A 19,648-nucleotide genomic window follows, 5' to 3' on the forward strand; every position below is an offset into this window, starting at 1 on the left:
TGCTCCCCGAGCAAATCTGAATTTGTGCACATACGCCCCAACTCAAAGTGCACAACCAAAATTGCCCTTTCCCTACTTAGCGGACCGATACCTGAACACGCGGAGATCCGGGTACTGGGGCTTTTCATTCATCATAGGCGCAAGATAGACACTACCCTAAACAAGTTACGTAAGGTGGGGGACCAGTTGGGTCGAATGCTCCGCCGGGTGTCCAATAACAGGGGGGGACTACGATCCAAAGATGCCCTGCGGCTGGCCAATGCATTCGTGACCAGCCGGATTTTATATTCGGCTCCCTACCTCCACCTACGCAAATGCGATGAGAATGCCTTAGAGGTAGTTCTCCGCAAGATTTATAAGAGAGCGCTCGACCTCCCCATAACGACGTCCAACAAGCGTCTCCTCGGTCTGGGGATGACCAACACCTTTGGGGAGTTACGAGAAGCTCATCTTAACAATCAATACTTGCGCCTAAGCAAAACACCTGCGGGGAGCCGCCTTCTAACCCGCTTACACATTTCCTACGCAACACATACAGAAGAACGGGTCCGCATCCCTGAAGCCTGGCGCTTTGCACTCCAGGTGCGACCCCTTCCGAAGAACATGACTGCAGACACCCATGATGGTCGCCGTCTCGCGCGGGCGGAGGCTATTTCTCAACAATATGGCCACAAGCCAGGTGTCTTCTATGTGGATGCGGCCGGCCCGCACCATGGGGGTTGGTACACGGCGGCCGTCATCCACCAAAACACTACAGTTCAGGGCCTTACTTTCCGTGCCCCAAACATTACATTTGCGGAAGAGATCGCCATTGCACTGGCTGCCGCAGATCCAGTGTCCCGAGTCATTATTACGGACTCCAGGGGCGCCTGCCGCAATATTGAGCAAGGGTACATTCCAGACCGTGCTTTCAAAATTCTCCACGCATGCGATTACACAGGGTTTCCGACCCATCGTACCATCGTGTGGGCTCCGGCTCATGCGGGTCTTGAGGGGAACGAGGCAGCCGACGCTGCCGCCCGCGCGCTTACTCACCGGGCGTCGCCTCATCCGCAGCCTGCTCCGGAATTCAATTTCAATCCGGCCATCACCTTTAAAGAGATCACCTCTCTTTATCAAAATTTTCATGGTCTCTATCCCCCTCCCTGTAAAGGCCTCACCAGGGTGGAGGAGCGCTGGCTTCTCCGCCTCTATACCAATACTGTACTGTGCCCGGCAGTACTTAAGCACTTCAATTCTTCTTTCTCGGGCGCGTGCCCACACTGTGAGGAGGAGTTTTCGGACACCTACCACATGGTGTGGGCATGCCCTTCCAATCCTGCCTACCCACCCCACCTCCACCCCACTCGAGAAGCCTGGGAAGCTGCCCTGCGCGGCTCCTCCGAACTCCATGCCCAACAGGCATTGGTAGCTAGAGCCCGAGCCGCTGCGGAAGCTACAGGGATCCCGGACTAGGGCTCCCTCCTAGTGTTTGTAAGGGACGGGCCCTTCCGGCTCGCCCCATCGACCTCTCACTGTAAATAGAAATAAAAGTTTTCCTCCTCCTCCTCCTCCTACTCTTTAATAATAATAATTGGTTTTTGAGGAAAGGAAATGGCGCAGTATCTTGTCTCATATATCGTTGGACACCTGAACCGCGCCGTAAGGGAAGGGATAAGGGAGGGAGTGAAAGAAGAAAGGAAGGAAGGGGTGCCGTAATGGAGGGCTCCGGAATAATTTCGACCACCTGGGGATCTTTAACGTGCACTCACATTGCACAGCACACGGGCGCCTTAGCGTTTTTCCTCCATAAAAACGCAGCCGCCGGGGTCGGGTTCGAACCCGGGAACTCCGGATCAGTAGTCGAGCGCCCTAACCACTGAGCCACCGCGGCGGGTCCTTCTCTTCATGTTTTTTTTTCGCTGTCTCTTTCCTCCTACAGCCCACGGCGCGATGATATCGCTACTGGGCCTTTCGTTTTGATCATAACGAGTTTCTCCTCTCCACCCTTTCGGCACTCCCGGATGTAGTCCAGCACAGATTTTGCCTGCTGGCATTCCTCGCCAAACTGCCGCCAAGGTGGCTCATTGGTTATGGTGCTCGGCTGCTGACCCGAAGGACGCGGGTTCGATCCCGGCTTTGCCGGTCCCATTTCAATGTAGGCGAAAAGCTAGATGCAAGTGTACTGTACGATATCAGTACACATTAAAGAACCCTAGGTGGTTGAAATTTCCGGAGCCCTCCACTGCGGCTTTCCCAATAGACGGAGTCGCTTTCGGTCGTCAAACCCCATAAATCATAAGAACGGCTATCACATGTAAACGACCTGGGCCACTTAGAACTTTGTAATGCCAGATTCAGCAATAGGAAGTATGCCAAGGAAGAGCCCGGGCTTTCTATTGTTCTCCAAGCTCCTGCAAAACGCCCCTCCATGTCAGAGGCGCAGTGGCGACAGCGTTATGATCCAGCAGTGAGAGGTTCCAAAGCAGGAGCGAAAGGAAGAAAGTGACTATTTCCCGCAGTGAGAGCCGAGGAAGCAGCCGCAAAACTTCTGCGACGAGAAGACCGAGCAGCTCGCGCCGCATAAAGTGTTGAATCTTTTTCATCGTCTTCGCTGCCCAGCCAGCGCAGAAGAGAACGAGCGCTGATAGTGTGCGCCAGGTAACACGCGCTGTGACGTGCCGGACTGCCCCTTGGTTTAGTGCGCACTCATTAACGCCCCCTTCTAACCATCCAAGAGTTCAATCTTTAGCTCCCTGCCCGCGGCCCACCCTCAACATTTTCGAGCACTTACCGACAAAGCTGCGACTGCCAAAATGCTTTCCGAATCGTTTTGTATTGATGTCAACATAAGTGGTGCGGTCAGAGACGAAGAAGCTCTCCAACTGTGTCTCGAGGCGCAAGACCTTAAGCAAGAAGCGGGTATGACCGTTCGGAAATGTACTATGAATTCGAACCGGTTAATACAATTCTTGGAGCAGGAACAAAACTAAGCTTGCAAAGAAATTGTCGTCCTCCGAGAGACGTCAGTAAAAGTTTTCGGCATTGCTTAGCATCCCGAACAAGACAACTTCAGTTTTTAAATATCGAGTCTGCTGGACTTCCTAAAAGCAAAGTCGGACACAAAGCGGTTGGCACTACAAGCAGCTTCGAGAATTTTCGACTCCCTGAGGTTTCTTGGTTCTTTTACCATCTCCATGCGAATCTTCTTCCAAAAACTTTGGTCACGTAGTGTCGCGTCGGATGAGGATCTCCCTGAAGACCTTATGAACGAATGGCATGAGTGGGTACGACAGCTGCCTAAAATGCAAGCACTTTTAATCCCGTGGTACATCGGCGGCGGACGCAAGCTAGCTAGAGTACTCGAAGTACAGGTATTTTGTGATGCAAACCCCATTAGCATATTGTGCAGCAGTGTACATCATGACGACCACTCCTAGAGAAGCACGCTTGCTTCTAAGAAAGTCCCATGTGGCCTCACTTAAGAGAACGGTCTTGCCTCGATTATAGCTGCTGGGAGCACGGATAGGTTACAGGTTGCTCATCCATGTATGCAGCAGCTATCATAGTCTCAGGGTCTACTACAACATGTGGACGGATTGTATTATCGCTCTGACCTAGATTCACCGCGACGCAGTCAAGTGGGGCCCATTTATCTGCAACAGGGCAGCAGAAATTGGAGAACGAACCCAATATTGCCACAATTCTGTAGACCTCTTAACTTGTGAAGTTTCCATTGAAAAGATCTTGTCCACGTCCATGTGGTGACATGGACCCGAGTGGCTTCAAATCCAAGCAGACCAGTGGCCGCTGCAACTGACGGGTTCTCTCCACCGCGAAGAATGTGTCACAGTGAGATGCTTGCGGTCCATGTTGTAGTAAGATAGCGTTGTAGTAAGATAGCGGATCCCCAGAATTACGGCATGTCGAGAGTGAAGGCAATAGGAAGATACACAAACAGACTGCGCCTCAGAGACAATCTTGAGAGAAGATGGATCAGGGAGCATCTCCTGCAGCTTCGTTCTGCGTACTACATCAAGAACATAAGGAGAAGCCAAGGACTTGAGCGATCCCGCCGTGCGATGGGCCGAAGCCGAGGCACAGCGTCTCACTAAATGAGATCCTGCCGTCCGAGGCGCCGTAGTAGAGACCAAACTTACAAGCGGAATAGAGAAATCCGAGGGTGCAACGAAAGCGTTTCACTAAAAGTTCGGAGGAGTTAGTGCGCCACGCCGCCACATGTCCCTTTCTCTGTTCTCCTTTCCTTCTCGTTAGCCCGTTGTCCTACACAATTTGCCCTCTTTCGATTAAGCTGAAGCGCAACAGGCACCCGTGTGGTGTGCGATGTCAGTGCACGTCAAAGACAGCCAGGTGGCCGAAACCATTCAGAAGCCCTCCCCTACGGTCCAACCTTCCTTTTTCACTACTACCTTCATCCTTTCCTCACTCCGCAGTTGACGTGTCCAGCGAAAATGGACACAGTTACTGCGCCATTTGCTTTCCTAAAAAACTGCGAATTTTTGTCTTACATCGCCACCTCGGACTACTCCACAAGTGCTAGAATTTTGGCCTTAACAGTTATCGCTGTGAAAAGAAAATAGAAAAAAATTTGTTTTGAGGAAAATAAGGAGGCAGTAACTCTCTCGAATCGCGGTGCACACTTCAACCACGTCACAATGGAAGTGATAAAGAGTGGACTGAAAGAGGAAAAGGAGAAAGGTGCAGTAGCGAAAGACTCCGGATTAATCCCGACCACCTGGATATCTTAAGCATGCACTAAAAGATGAATCCATTGAACGCGCTGGCACGTAACGCCAAAAGTGCAAAAGAAGACAAATATGCTTGTCCAGCTAACAAAATTGGCATTTGATGTCAAGCTCTGAGAGCGACGAGAGACACCATGCATGCACTCTGCCCACCTCGCCGATCACAGCGGATAAAGGCAGGATTATGTTCAGCAGCCGAAATGCCTGCCCAGTACTGGAGTGCGCATAGCCTCATCTGTGAGCAGCCCTAAAAAAGGCGCTATGCCTTTTCTCCCGTGCATTATACGCTAACATCTGCCCTCGAAAACTGGGTGGGCTACAGATGTCTTAAATATAGTTCAACAGGGTGCCGTTTTGTGCCACTTGGTCCAAAGTGTGGGAGCAGAAAATAACCGTGACATGATTTTGGGCACAGAAGTAGAAAGTTGCACAGAAGTAGACAGCTGAATCGGTTTTAAATACATAATAGCATTCTAAGTCGTTACGAAAGCAAATCAGATATTTATCACTTTAAAACGCTGCCGCTTGCAAAATAAGCGAACGAAAACACACTCACCGATGCCGGAACCGCGCTACCATAAAATACGGCGCATATATTCTAGACAGAAAACAATTTTTTACTCCGTTACGTTAGCCTTTCTAGATATTCAACTATATTTAAATATCTTCCAAGGGTATGACCTACCATCAAGTTGATGCTGATAACGGCGTCGCCCACTCACTAGACAAGGTGAACACGCACGCATAATTCGTTCGAAATACTAATGACAGCGCTACAGTACTATGGGGCCAGAGAGCAGTCACAGGCTTTTATCATATTTCATGGGCATTTCATATTGGCCGCAAGGAAGTTCGATGCACCATGTCCGTCGGTACAAATAGACTGCTCTGCTGTCTAAAATGAACACAGAAAATTTTGCACAACTACTCCGCCAATTTCGCTTCACTCTCTTTTTTTTTTTGGGGGGGGGGGGGGGGGAATAAAACCACCAACATCACCACCACTGTTGGATAATTAAAAACTTCTGTCTTTACTTGCATGATCATCATCATTAGCCTGACTACTCCTACTGCAAAGCAAAGGCCTCCCCCATGTGTCTCCATTTAAACCTGAACTTTGCCAGCTGCGCCCACAGTATTCCCACAAACTTTTTAATCTGCGCCGCCCACCTAACATTCTGCCGCCCCCTGCTAAGCTTGCCCTCTCTTGGGATCCACTCAGTCACCCTTAAGGACAAGCGATTATCTTGCCTTTCCATTAAATGCCCAAGCCCATTTCTTTTTCTTGGTTTTGACATGTCATCAACCCGCGTTTGTTCCCTCACCCACTCATTGGTTTGGTTCCCAACATTTTCTGCTAACCGCTCTGAGCTCTGGCAACACTGAATGATATTTTCTATCCATTTCTAGTTTGAAGATGTGTGGGCAAGGGTGCTTCGCTGCGATGCAGACCACAAACCCGTTTCATCTCTGCCTTTTGCGGCTGTCAACTCTACTCAGCGCGTGCTCTCTGTGCCTTATCGGTCCTTACGCGATGATTCCTGCTTCTTGTTCCAAGAGCCCGTACCTAATATCTGCCCTAGTACCGCTTCTTATGCCGCTTTGAAGCAAGACCACGTAGCTCCCTCCGGATCGTCCGCTTCGTCAACATCAACATCAGCCACACCGCTCCACATAAATGCCTCCCACCATCTCCATGATTTCAGTGGGAATGGGGGCTTCGCTACAAGTCCGTTTCATCGCTGCCTTTAGTAGGTGTGCTACATGGCTTGTAAACATTCAAACGATATTTATCTTATTATGCTTCCATGCCCCCAACTGCTTTTCGACTATGCCTACGAGTGTTTCTTTGTGCTAATACTATTGTTATCGGGAGATGTGGAATTGAACCCGGGCGCTAATTATTGAAATATTACCGAGCAGCTGCACAGAATGACGCACTGGCGGAGCGTGACAATGCAGACATTCTTTAATTGTTTTGTGACCTCAAAGAAGAGACCTGCATTATTGAGGAAACACAGGCGCGCATGTTCGACTCAATTCCAACTCTCAAGGACAATCAGGATTACTTAAAAATAAAATTACAGGTATTCTTTGTAGACTGGATTCTGTTGAAAGCGAACTTGATGCATTAGAATACCGTCGGAACGACCTAGCCTCCCTGAAAGAATTCATCAATATGCTAATCAGTGAGAAAGAAACATTCTAGGCACGTTTCAACGATCTTCAAGATAAGTCCCGCAGGGATAATCCAGCGTTTTACAATATTTGAGATCAGCAAATGAGACGTGAGCTAAGTCAGAAGAGGAAGCAAAGAATACAATGTTAAATTAAATGTCAATTAATGTAGATGACACCGGTTTTGTCCGGGTCCTCAGGGTTGGCGCAGTAGTTTTCCAAAAAGGCGAGGCCTATGATAGTTAAGTTTGGCAGTTAAAAAGTGAAAGAGCAATTATTCAGCGGCAGAAGGAATTTGAAGGATTCGGATATTGCGGTATCTCAGGACATCTGCCAAGTTACCGGGCATGCGCTCAAAAAGCTATTCAAATTCGCCAAAGGAACAGCACCCAACGAAGCGTTTAGTCTACGGTATAATGAGCTAGTTCTAAATAATAAGTGTGTCCTGTACTGTCCGACCACTGATAGTGTCTAGGAGATAAAAAGCGCACGTGATACAATGAGCGAGACACAATCAAGCACATTTCCGTAGCTAACCGGAGTTCCCAAGCAGCACAGGGTATCGGGCCAATAGTGGAAAAAATGTTGGCAAAGGCTGGTCCTTTGTAGGACCGGCATTTGCCAACACATTTCCAATATTGGTCCGATTCTCTGTGCTGCTCCGACGCATAGATGTACACAAGCGCGATAAGATATCTCGCTTTTGTTTACTTAATATATGCAGTGTCATCCGTAACCGAGTTTGCTGGTCCTGTGCAGCGGACACTACGTCATGTGACATGATTGTGCTAACAGAAACTTGGCTGCACAGTTCTGTCATAGACAACAAACTTTTTCCTGCCACGAAAACTAGTGTATTTCGATATGATCGCTCTTCAGGCCGTGGTGGCGGCGTGTTATTAGCAGTGTCTGAACGAATCGAATCCTTCATGTTAAATTTTGGCTTGATTAGAATGTATTTGCGTGCAGGCAACAGTTAACCGTCAAAAGCTCTTACTCTGTGCCTGATATCGCGCACCATCTGAGCCCACTGGATTCTCTCAGGATCTTATGACAGCTTAAATATAATTTATACTAGTTTACCAATATTCCAGTTTCTTTTTTTTTTTTGCTGGGTGACTTCAATTTTCCGTATATCGACTGGTCGTTCCCGAGTATTGAAAATAACGGGTGCAGTAAGTCATCAAATTTGGCATTGCTTTGTGCGATTTGAAGTTTGAAGTTTATTCATTCATTGGTAACAGATAACAAACGCGCAATAGAGTAGGAGCTAAAGGCGTAGCCTGTCAGGGGTTCCTGCCCTATCGAGCAGTAACGGCCGACAAGGTGCAATTCAACACAAAACTTGAAAGCATATACCATACATCTTGTACAGACAGAAAACGTGAACACAAAATAATACTAAAAACACTAGCAGGCATATAAAATACATCAATTATACGTAGCACACGTTTAAACAGAAAGTTAAATTATTGAATTTTAACAAAACAACATAAGGAGAAATATAAAGTTAATACTTTATTTTTCACTCTCCAGCAGGAATATTCTGAGTGGCTTCTTTGAAATACGTGCGCTGAAATCAATCCTGTTTCCTAGGTTATTTAAAAATAGTTGGACTTGGTAGTGTAAGTGTTGCGTGCCATTGTTTGTACGTATGCGTGGTGTGCTAAGTGTTTCTTTTCGTAAGCAATATAGACTTGGTGTCTTAGGCGCGGCGTTATCATATAGCTTATTTTTTTATGGATTGTGCAAGCTTGTAATAGTATATATGACTAGGTTTAAGGATTTCATGTCTTAAGAAGAGTGGTTTAATAGGTAAATCCTGAGGTCTACCCCTGAAGCTTTCAAACATTATTAAAAATTTTTTCTGTAATATGGTTAACCGGGTATAATTTTTTTACTCGTAGTACCCCATACTAGGCTGCAATATGATAGTCGGGAATAAAATAAAGTGTAGTACAATGTTTTCTTCAACCAGAGAGGTATCAAGTTAGTAAGCTACAAAGGCATCCAACAACCTTACTTAATTCCGCACATAGCTTGTCTACATATGTGTTCCAAGATAGATCGGTGTTCTATTTTAATATTATTAAATAATATAGTAGTGGTTGTTTCAACAGGTTTATTAGCTGGAGAAAAAATTATATATTTGGTTTTATTTATATTTAGTTGTAGCCTAATTGCATGCAACCATGCTGAAAGTTTCCTCAAATATTCATTAACTGTGCGTTCTAGATTTGGAAGCGAAGTAGATTCAAAAAACACATTAGCATCATCTGCGTACAAAATCAGACGAGAGAAATCAGGTATATCAGAGAAGTCATTTATATAAAGATTAAATAAAGTTGGACCCAGTATAGACCCTTGCGAGAAACCACTGATTACTTTTAGTTTGGGCGATACATCATTGTTGAGTTTTACATACTGATACCTATTAGTGACATAATTCCGCATCAAATCTAATGCACCACAGCGTATTCCATAATTACAAAGTTTGGTAAATAATATTTCATGGTTAACGGAATCAAAAGCTTTACATAGGTCAAGAAATAGTCCAAGTGTGAACAACTTGTTTTCAATATTGTGGAGTATTTCATGTTTGGTATTTAGTAAAGCTTCCTCGGTACATTTGTTTTTGTGGAATCCATATTGATTAGTAGATATAATATTATACTTCTCAATGGAACTTGTTAGACGCTTGTTTATAACAATCTCAAACACTTTGGACAAAACTGGGAAAACAGAAGTCGGCCTGTAGTTATTTATAGCAGCCTCACCGCATCTTATGCTAACAGAGCAAACACGGGCAATCTTAAGCTCATCTGGGAATATACTAGTTTCCAACATGCGGTTAATAATGTATTTTAAAGGTCGGCTCAAAATGCCAGCTACATGCTTCAAGGGATGTGCCATAATATCATCAAAGCCAGTCGCAGATTCGTTCTTCAGATTTTTAATTATGTTCTCTATTTCTGTTTCTGTCACCATAGCCATGACTATCGAGTTCTAAATGCTAGGTTTTTCCAGTCGTAGCACACTGTCAGGATCATGACATTGTGATGAGATATACGTTCCATAACTTATGAAATTCCTATTTAGTTCTGCTGCTGTAAAAGACTGTGGCATACTTGTATTAGCTGTAGGAATAGTGGTATTAGGATTGCGAGGTTTATGTCTAAGAGGGTTAACTTCTTGCAAATTTTTCTGGGGCCATTGCGAATACAAGCAAACAATTTTTCGTGGTATGCTTTCATCACGTCACCATTAAGTTGTTTTCAAAATTTCTTTAATTCAAGAAGCTTTTCATGGTAATGACTGTACAGAAATATGTGAAACATTTTGTTCTTCACGATTTTTTTGTAGAGGGCTTTAGGTTTTCTTATCTTGTTGTGTTCCTTCCAAACTCTGAGCTTAAGGGATCTATCATTGCAGTTTTTTAATTTGTTTGCAAATAAGGTATAAGCGCTGTTGGCGTCTACTTCATTAATAACAAATTGCCAATTTATATCAAATTGGAAGAGACCGAAAGAAATCTAAAGACATCATGTTAATTTCTCGATAGGATATAGACACAGGATTAGTGGTGCGGCTACGCAGAACAGAAGAAATAAAACCAAACACAGGAAGTTGATCACTAACATCCGCAGTTAGAAGGCCGGCAAATGAATTATCAGGATTTTTCGTGATACATACATCCAATAACGTCGCACTCTGAGTTGTAATGCGAGTAGGACTTGTGACAAGATTAATGCATGAATAGACACTGTTAACATTATTCAATTCCTTTGCATGAGAATCATTGACAAGAGTATTAATATTCATATCACTCATTATAACAAACGTATGACCATGATTGTGCAAGTAATCTAACATGTGATCAAGCACTAAAAGAAATCTATTCTTGTTTCCAGAAGGGGGTCGATACACAGCAACCACTACATACGTTTTTAAGCGAATACAGAGACGTTCAATGTCATCATCAAGAAAAGTTCATTAATTCAGGTAATTACTGAACCAACGAGACCTGCATCTATCTCCAACTTACTGAATCTGCTATTAAGCACCGTTCCTGATTTCCTTTCGAGTGTTAGTTATATGCCTAGAATAAGCGGCCATTTACTGCTGCGCATTACACTCAACTTACCAGTGGTTGTATCGCGTAACAAAAAGAAAACGATCTGCCATTACTCTAGCGCTAATTTCTGTTCGGGCAATTAAGGTCTGCTAGTTTTTTTGGTCCATTTTATTTTTAGATTCCACGAGCGATCGGTAAACGAAAAGTGGTTGTTGTTTAAAAGCAAACTTCATAAACTAATTGATCTGTACATTCCTCGTAAAACCATTGTGACGAGCCGACACGCACCATGGTACAACCAGATAATAAAACGCATTGCAAACGAGAGGAGGCTGGGCAGTTTTCTAAAATAAAGCATTCCCAAACCCAGCAGCATATCTCAGCGCTAAAATCAAATATAAGAACTTATAAAAAAGAGGTGAAAGAAGCGAAACATTTTTTTTCCACTTCACACTGCCGTCGCTTTTTTTTCAAATAAGCCGAAAAAATTCTGAAGCATTATAAAAAAAAACAAGACCAGTCGGCAGTATCATTCGCTGGCTCTGAGTTCTAACCCAGTCCCTATCATTAACTGCGCTAGCATTTTGAGTCAAACTTTTGCTGAAGCGTTTTCATGCGACCATAGTTACCCTCTTCCGATTTACAAAAGGGAACCTAAATTTCCCACGGATTCCATTAGATTTCACTACGACGGAATGCAATTGCCCGATTAAAACTTTCCTCTTCTTGTGGCTCGGATAATACCAATACCAAAGTGCTAAAAAACTGCACGTTATTCTGAAATCATATGTTATCTAAGGTATTCGAGCAGTCACGACAGCTTGGGATATTGCCTAACGACTGGAAGATAGGCAGCGTAGTTCAACTCCATAAATCAGGCGACGACCAAACTGCAAATTATTATCGACAAATATATTTAACTTGTATATCTCGCAAAGTCATGGAGCATGCCATTTCTTCACACCTAGCAATGTCTTTAAAATTTAAGTCATTTCTCTCAGCCTTTCAACATGGTTTCAGAAAACAATTTTCTTGTGAAATACGATTAGCATTCGAAAATGATGTCCATTTTTCACTTGACGGTATTCTTAAACTTCATTGCACATATTAAAATTTTTGCGTTATTTCGATAAAGTGTCTCACAAGCTCCTTCTTTACAAACTGAGTAAGCTTGATATTCACTAAAACGTACTAAAACGGATTGAATGATTTTGAACTAATCGCACACAATTCGTTCGCGCAAATGGTTACCTGTCCTCATCAGATTATCTAATTTCAGGATTCCCACAAGGATCCGTGCTTGGTAATCTTATTTCTCATCGACATAAATGACCTGCCTAATAATCTGATATCATCAGTAAGATTTTTCAGATAGTGTCATATATCGGTCAATAAAGACTACAAACGATGTCGGTGTGCTTCAATCTGATCTTGATGCTGTCTCCGATGCTCTGCATGGAATATGACACTCATCACGACTAAATTTACAGTGACACGCTTTTCTCGCCGCGGAATTTTTTGTCCTATTGCATATAACCCTAAAGGGGCCTCAATAACATCAGAAAAATCATACATGTACCTTGGCGTTGCTGTCGCATCAAAGCTAACTTGTAATGAGCATGTCATTTCCATTGTCGCAAACGCTAACTGCGTGCTAGGCTATATTAAACGCATTTTTTCTATAGTGCTGTCATCCGCGAAACTACTCCTTTATAAAACATTCATTCATTCTAAACTGGAATATGCTTCGTCAGTAAGAGACTCTCACACTGATTTATTAACACGTGCTCTAGAAACAGTTCAAAATCGCGCCGCACGATTTATTCTCAGTGACTATGGTCCTTTAGCAAGCGTAATAATCAAGAAAGACACATTATCCCTAGAACCTTTGTCCCTGCGCGGAAACATAATTTGCTTATGTGTTTTCTTTAAAATTTATCGCACTAAAATAACCCTGAAAAATGCTCTGATCAAGGCACCGGCACCAGTCCCATCGCGTGTTGATAACCCTTGTTAAGTAGGACAACCTGGTTTTCGAACTGCATCTTATCAATAATGTTTTGTACCTAAAACATCATCAGAGTTGCCAAGAACACTGGTGCTTGCTGACAGTGTCCAACAGAAACCTATGTGTACACTGCAATGCCACTTCATTCCTTAAAAAATTCTTTTAGCTAAATGTTCTTGCAGGTCAAGTTGTGCACTTTTGCCGACCAGCGATCATGTTGTGCGTTGACCACGACTCAATATCTGCTTTATTTACTCTTTATCGAGTGGCGGCTTTGGTTTACGGAATTTAACGCCCTAAATCGACTCAGGCTACGAACCGAGGGACGCCGTAGTGAAGGGCTTCGGAAATTTTGACCACCTGGAGTTCTCTAGCGTGCGCTGACATCGCAGAGCACATGGGCCTCTAGAATTTTGCCTTCATCGAAATGCGACAGCCGCGAAATTCCGCGTCTTTTGGGCCTGCACTACCTCTTGCTGGCCCGAAACACCACACGTTGCGATGAATTATGTTTTATAATTGTGCTCAGGGATGCAGATTTTTACACTTTTCGTTTGTACCCCATGCGGTAACGAGTAACGCAGGTCTTGGACGTACACAGTGAAAAATCGAACATTCCTAGGTTGTCGGTTTTTAGAAAAGTTCTCAGTAGGGTCTGAGTAAAACTATTGGTGTTTCTTTTTTTTCTCTTCTTCCTCTTTATATTTAGTGTTTGTTCTTTTTTTCTTCTGGATTGAAAAACTGATTAGGTCCGTTTCTCTCAATAAAAAATAAATAAATTGTAAGCCTTTGTGCTCGTGTACACCCGTACAGCTAGGGTGTGGGCTTTACAGTTGCACCCTCTTACCGGCTGCTTTACAGTTCCATAAGTTTTGATTGCTTTAAAGGAAACGGTTCAATTTTTTTTCTGCGTGTAGTTGAGTTGAGTGGACTTGTTGTGTGCTACAGGTGGGATTAGCCTTGTTTATTCTGCCGGTAATTGCTCAACCGTAGCGTAACTCATAAGTTAATAATGACATAAATCTGTCGACTCTGTCCGGTTATGCGCGCAGTCACACAGAATAGTACATATTACACTCCCCCAGTCACCATCTTGCACACATTCACCCTCAGCAGAACAAAATCCACTCCAGAAATCACCATCTCTGCATATATTAACATACAGTAGAACAAAGTCCATTGCAGTGCCGCCATTCATGCACACAATCACTCACAGTATAACAAAGTACACTCCAGAAGACATCATCTACGCACATACTCAATCACAGTAGACCATAGTCCGTTCTGCTGTCACCATTTAGAGACAAGATCAGTGTCCTGCAGAAATGTTCAAAGAAGGCGTGCAGCCTCCCTTTTGCATGTCTGGTTTGCACTCGGGTAGAGTGCAAACCGGACATGCTGAAGAAAACCAGATGTCCTCAACTGTACTGTAAAGGGCTCCTGTCTTCTTGAAGGAAGCGAACATTGCATACTTTTCCGCTTTGTGCTCTGGGCATTACATAATATAACGTTTTATATCCCCGCGCACACCACATAAACAACATACCGGAGACGATGCCATGCACGTCTTATGCATCCAGGCAGCAGTGCGAGCAGAGCCCGTGCGAGTTCGATGCTGTAGAGTGGCCTGAAATCTTCTCAGTCCCTTGGTTACACATGGCTTGTGGGGCGCACTCCACAGGGTACTAAAATGATCGATCACCGTTGCTCTGAAAAGTGTTTTTCCATGTTGAGATACTTTTTCGGTGAATTTCTTGACAGAGCTTTATGAGCGAGACTGGCTGCCACCTCATTGCCTCTGACTCCTATGTGAGAGGGTACCCATTGGAAATATAGAGTAAAGCCTCTACTGTGCAGATTCTGCACCAAGTGTGGAGATCTTATAGACAAGGCATCAGTAGGGAAACCGCACTCTAACCTCCGAAGAGCAGATTTTGAATTAGGATGACAACAGGTTGAGCCGGACAAGGCCCTGGCTTCCGTAAAGCTGCCTCAATTGCAACACTTTCCGCCGTTGTGGAGGATACGACAGCACTAATGCGTACAGACCACTTACAGTCAAAAGAAGGAATGTAACCAGCCGCTGCGCTCGCTTGTTTTGCCTTGTCGATAGAACCATCCGGGAAAATTTGAAGATGGCGGACATACTCTGTTTCCAAATGTTCAAGTACGAGCGAACGGGCTGCTACCAAAGAAGCGCTGCACTTTGCGCTCACATAGGGAATTGTGATCTTACAATGGAGAGCCAGAAAAGACCAGGGAGGTTACGACCATTTTGGCCTAAAGAACTAAGAGTATTAAGTGCCAAGTAGGCCTTCGACTCATATCTCTTGCAGAACCGCTGGAGAAGAGATCGCCCAACTACCGTCTCTCCCACGCGGCCAAGATGCATTAGTAGTCTCTGAGAAGCGACAAGACTAAGAGGTTTCGATAGAGACTCATGATGTACTGCCTTGTCCGCAGTCGCCTGAGGAACTCCAATGGCTCTTCATAGGCCCTTTCTATAGAAAACTTCGAGACGTTCAAGCTGTGACGCCGCGGAGAAACTTAGAGGGGGAAATTATGCGACTGCCTACTAGCCCTTCAAGAAGTTTGACCATTGAAGAAGAATGATTTCCTTTTGCTCACTTGCAATTCTACGGATCACATTGAGACGTGAAGATAAAGATGAGACAATCACGTTGACAGATTTTCGCCACTGTAGACGGGAGTCGATAATGACGCCCAAAAAACGCGTTTGGTTGAATTGGCGGATGCAAGAGTGACCAAGGTCTAACTTCAACCGCGCTTGACGTCTTCCTTTACCTGGAAAGAGAACAAAGCGGGATTTTTCCACTGATAGAAACAATCCCACACCTTGAGGGTAAGCTTGTACCGAAAGTAGAGCCTGTCGAGTTATCAGGGCAAATCGCTTCTGTTGGTAGCCAGTAATCCAAATACAGATGTCGTCAGCATATATAGACACACGCACTTGCCTGCAATCTTTTGCAACGAATAGGGAAGGTAAGCCATTACGACTTTAAAGAGCGTGAGGGAAAGAACACTTCCTAGAGGAATACCTCGTGATAGAACGCTTTCAGTGCTTAAGTACTCCCTAACCGTACATGAACCGCACGACCACTCACAAACGTGTGAATGAATCTCAACATAAGGCCCTGTATGTCCATGCCTTGCAAACTGTTCACAATTGGACTCTGAAGCACGTTGTCATAAGGTTTTGCAACGTCAAGAAAAATGGCTAAGGTGGAAAGGCCGAAACCTCTCTGGTGTTCAATGTGACTCACCAAGTCTAAGACGCTATCTTCGGCACTAAGGCCTCGGCGGAATCTCGTCATACATGTTGGCAGTGCCTTGTTGTCCTCTAGCCACGACGATAAGCGTTCATTTAACTAGCTTCATCATCAACTTAGCTACACAGGAGGTCAATGACACAGGGCGATACAAGGCAAGGTCCGCCATGTCTTTGCCAGACTTCAGTACTGGAACTACATATGCCAGCTTCTACGACGGAGGAACATCGCCAGTCTCCCAAACTCGACTGATGAAGCTTAGGAGCTCCTAGCTTCCTGATTTCCGTGGGCAGATTATGCAGCATTAGGTTGTCATGCTGTCGGGACCTGTTGCACACCGGCGCCGCAGGCCACTGAGTGCAGTCTGAAGCTCACGAAGCGTGAATGGGACGTCCATTGTAGACCTGGAGGAAGCAGGTGGTGTGTGTACATATATATATATATATATATATATATATATATATATATATATATATATATATATATATATATATATATATATATATATATATATATCAGACAAGGCAAATGAAATGATGGGCTCGTTTGACAAACATATTAAGGAAGCCAACAGTCACCGAAACCAAAGTGCATAGGGGAATGTTTTTTTTAATTTATAGTGCCAATCAATTGGTTTTTAAAGAAAATTACTTATAAAGCAGCAGAAAAAGCCACCATGCCGTCGGTGGGATCCGAACCCACGACCTCCGAATATCGCGTCCGGTGCTCTTACCAACTGAGCTACGGCGACGGCTGTCCAATCTGCTGCTTTCGTGGGTATTTATGTTTTGCGTGTAAGCGAACCTTGAGCGTGTTCACCAGCGCCACCCTCGTCCATAGCGGTGGACGTAGCACGTCCTGTAATACCGCAAGTGTGACGTAGCATGTCAACTAACGGCGAGGGCGGAAACTGTGCGAGAGCCCCCTTATGCTACCTATGGCATCAAGACTGCCAGAACCGAGACCCTCGTTAAGCTATTAGCAGACAAGGCAAATGAAATGAGGGGCTCGTTTGACAAACATATTAAGGAAGCCAACAGTCACCGAAATCAAAGTGCATAGGGGAATGTTTTTTCTTTAATTTATAGTTCTAATCAATTGGTTTTTAAACAAAATTACTTATAAAGCAGCAGAAAAAACAACCATGCCGCCAGTGGGATCCGAAATAATAACGTTCCTCTATGCATCTTGTTTCCGGTGACTGTTGGCTCCCTTTAGAAGTATATATATATATATATATATATATATATATATATATATATATATATATATATATATATATATATATATATATACTTCTAAAGGGAGCCAACAGTCACCGGAAACAAGATGCATAGAGGAACGTTATTATTTTTTTTAATGTGTTGCGCTTATCAGTGGGATAATATTACTTGGATTAAATCGCTTAAAAACAATTGCTTATAAAGTAGCGGTGGACGTATATTCGGAGGTCGTGGGTTCGGATCCCACCGGCGGCATGGCTGTTTTTTCTGCTGCTTTACAAGTAATTTTCTTTAAGCGATTTATTAATCTAAGTAATATTATCCCACAGATAAGCACAACACATTAAAAAAAATAATAACGTTCCCTATGCACCTTGGTTTCGGTGACTGTTGGCTCCCTTTATAAGTTTGTCAAACGGGCCCCTCATTTACTTTACCTTGTTTGCTATATATATATATATATATATATATATATATATATATATATATATATATATATATATATATATATATATATATATATATATATATATATATATATATATATATATATATATATATATATTTTACAGCATTCGCACGTACACGTGTGTCTGCAAATTTCTCTGCTAAGCATGCAATAGATTTGCCCTGGCGTATTGCAAGGGCTTCAAAAGGCTTCCAAGTGCTAGATTCTCCTGCAAGGCTGCCAATAACTCGCCATATTCTCGTCATCGGTGAGAACAGTCAAACTAGCGCAAAATGAGTCCCATTTCAACCCGTAGAGCTTGTTCGTGTGCAGTCGAATGGCCGAAATCAGCCTATTGATGGTCGTTTTCAAGTCCCTGTCGTCCTTCTTCTGCATGAGTTGTCGCTCCATCCTTCTTCTCGCTGCGCAAAGGTTCCTAAGTTTTAATTCAGGGACCAGAAAATGATCAAGTAACTTGACCGCCATAGTTGCTGCCATGTTACTAGATATCACTTTGCAATAACATCCCCAGAAATACGTTCTGGGTGCTCTCTCTACTTTGTCCCAGTTGAGCATATTGCTGATTTTAGGAGCACTCATACGAAAGTCGGCAGCAAACACAAAAACCGGATAATGACCACTTCCCATGCGGTCAGGCGCTGTTGACTCCCTCACACGGACGTCAGGTGAATGCAAAGTCATGTTTATAGCTGTCGCTGAGGCTGGAGGCCGGAAGAAAGTGGTGCTTCCTTCATTGGCAACACACAGGTCCAAAGCTGTCAATAACGTCTACGAGTGTGTGTCCACGGGAATCCATGTTCCTGTCACCCGAGGCGGCTCGATGGGCGTTGAAATCACCGCAGGTTATTCTAGGAGCTGGGCAGCGGTCGTAGAGCTGCTGTAGAAACAGATCCAATGCTATCTTCTTCCGCGGGGACACGTACACGGATGCAATAGAAAGGGTTCGAAATCCAAGCTGTAATCTCACAGCCGCTACCTAAATGTAATGTGTGCAAAGTTCGGTAACGCTTAAAGAAACATGTGGAATTTTCCTTCTTATGTAACGCGCGGCACTACCTGCAGGAAATGACTGTATGGTGCAGTTTTTATGGGCTACATATCCAGTCAAACGTCTCCCGCTTTGCAGGTCAGCTTCTGACAGGGCCAATATTGGAACACAAGTCTCTTTCAAGTATACTTTTAGTTCAGCTAAACCACTTAAAATCTCAGCGCAGTTCTATTGCAATATAAACAGCACTTTTCGGTGGATATTGGATATTAGATCCACCATCCATATTAGATCGAGAGGAAGTTCGCTGCGAAGGTGGTAATCATGGACTCAAAAGAAAGCACCAGCTTTACGAAGTTCTTCAGGTTACCAGGCGGCATCGCTGGAACATGTGACCGCAGGGTACAAAAAAAAAACGAGGAAGGTCAGACACACATTGATTTTTGAGCTCCTTATTTTGAGCAACACACTCACTTACAACATCGACAAATGATGCCGACGGGGACCCACTCTTGGTCGCAGTAGCTGGTTTTCTTGTCCCTTGTGCATATAAAAGTCCCCCTTGCCGTCGAGTCTGGCTGTGATCCGTTCACTCAGGAACATGAACACTTCTTGCTGGAGGTCGAACCGACTCGCACGCAATGTACCTTGACGCCTTGCTGGACTCGGGTC

General features: G+C 44.2%; 1 protein-coding gene across 1 annotated transcript in view; it reads left to right on the forward strand.

Annotated features, from left to right (window-relative positions):
- LOC144120134 (A disintegrin and metalloproteinase with thrombospondin motifs 16-like) overlaps positions 1-15,401 on the forward strand; it is a 62,914-nt gene extending 47,513 nt beyond the window's left edge. The window contains exons 5-6 of the mRNA XM_077652574.1: positions 10,835-10,925; positions 15,343-15,401. Of these exons, the coding sequence (XP_077508700.1) occupies positions 10,835-10,925; positions 15,343-15,401 (150 nt within the window). The remainder of the gene's footprint in view (positions 1-10,834; positions 10,926-15,342) is intronic.
- Positions 15,402-19,648: the final 4,247 nt, after the last annotated feature.

Source organism: Amblyomma americanum, chromosome 2, assembly GCF_052857255.1.
Source record: "Amblyomma americanum isolate KBUSLIRL-KWMA chromosome 2, ASM5285725v1, whole genome shotgun sequence".
NCBI classification, from domain to species: Eukaryota; Metazoa; Arthropoda; class Arachnida; order Ixodida; family Ixodidae; genus Amblyomma; species Amblyomma americanum.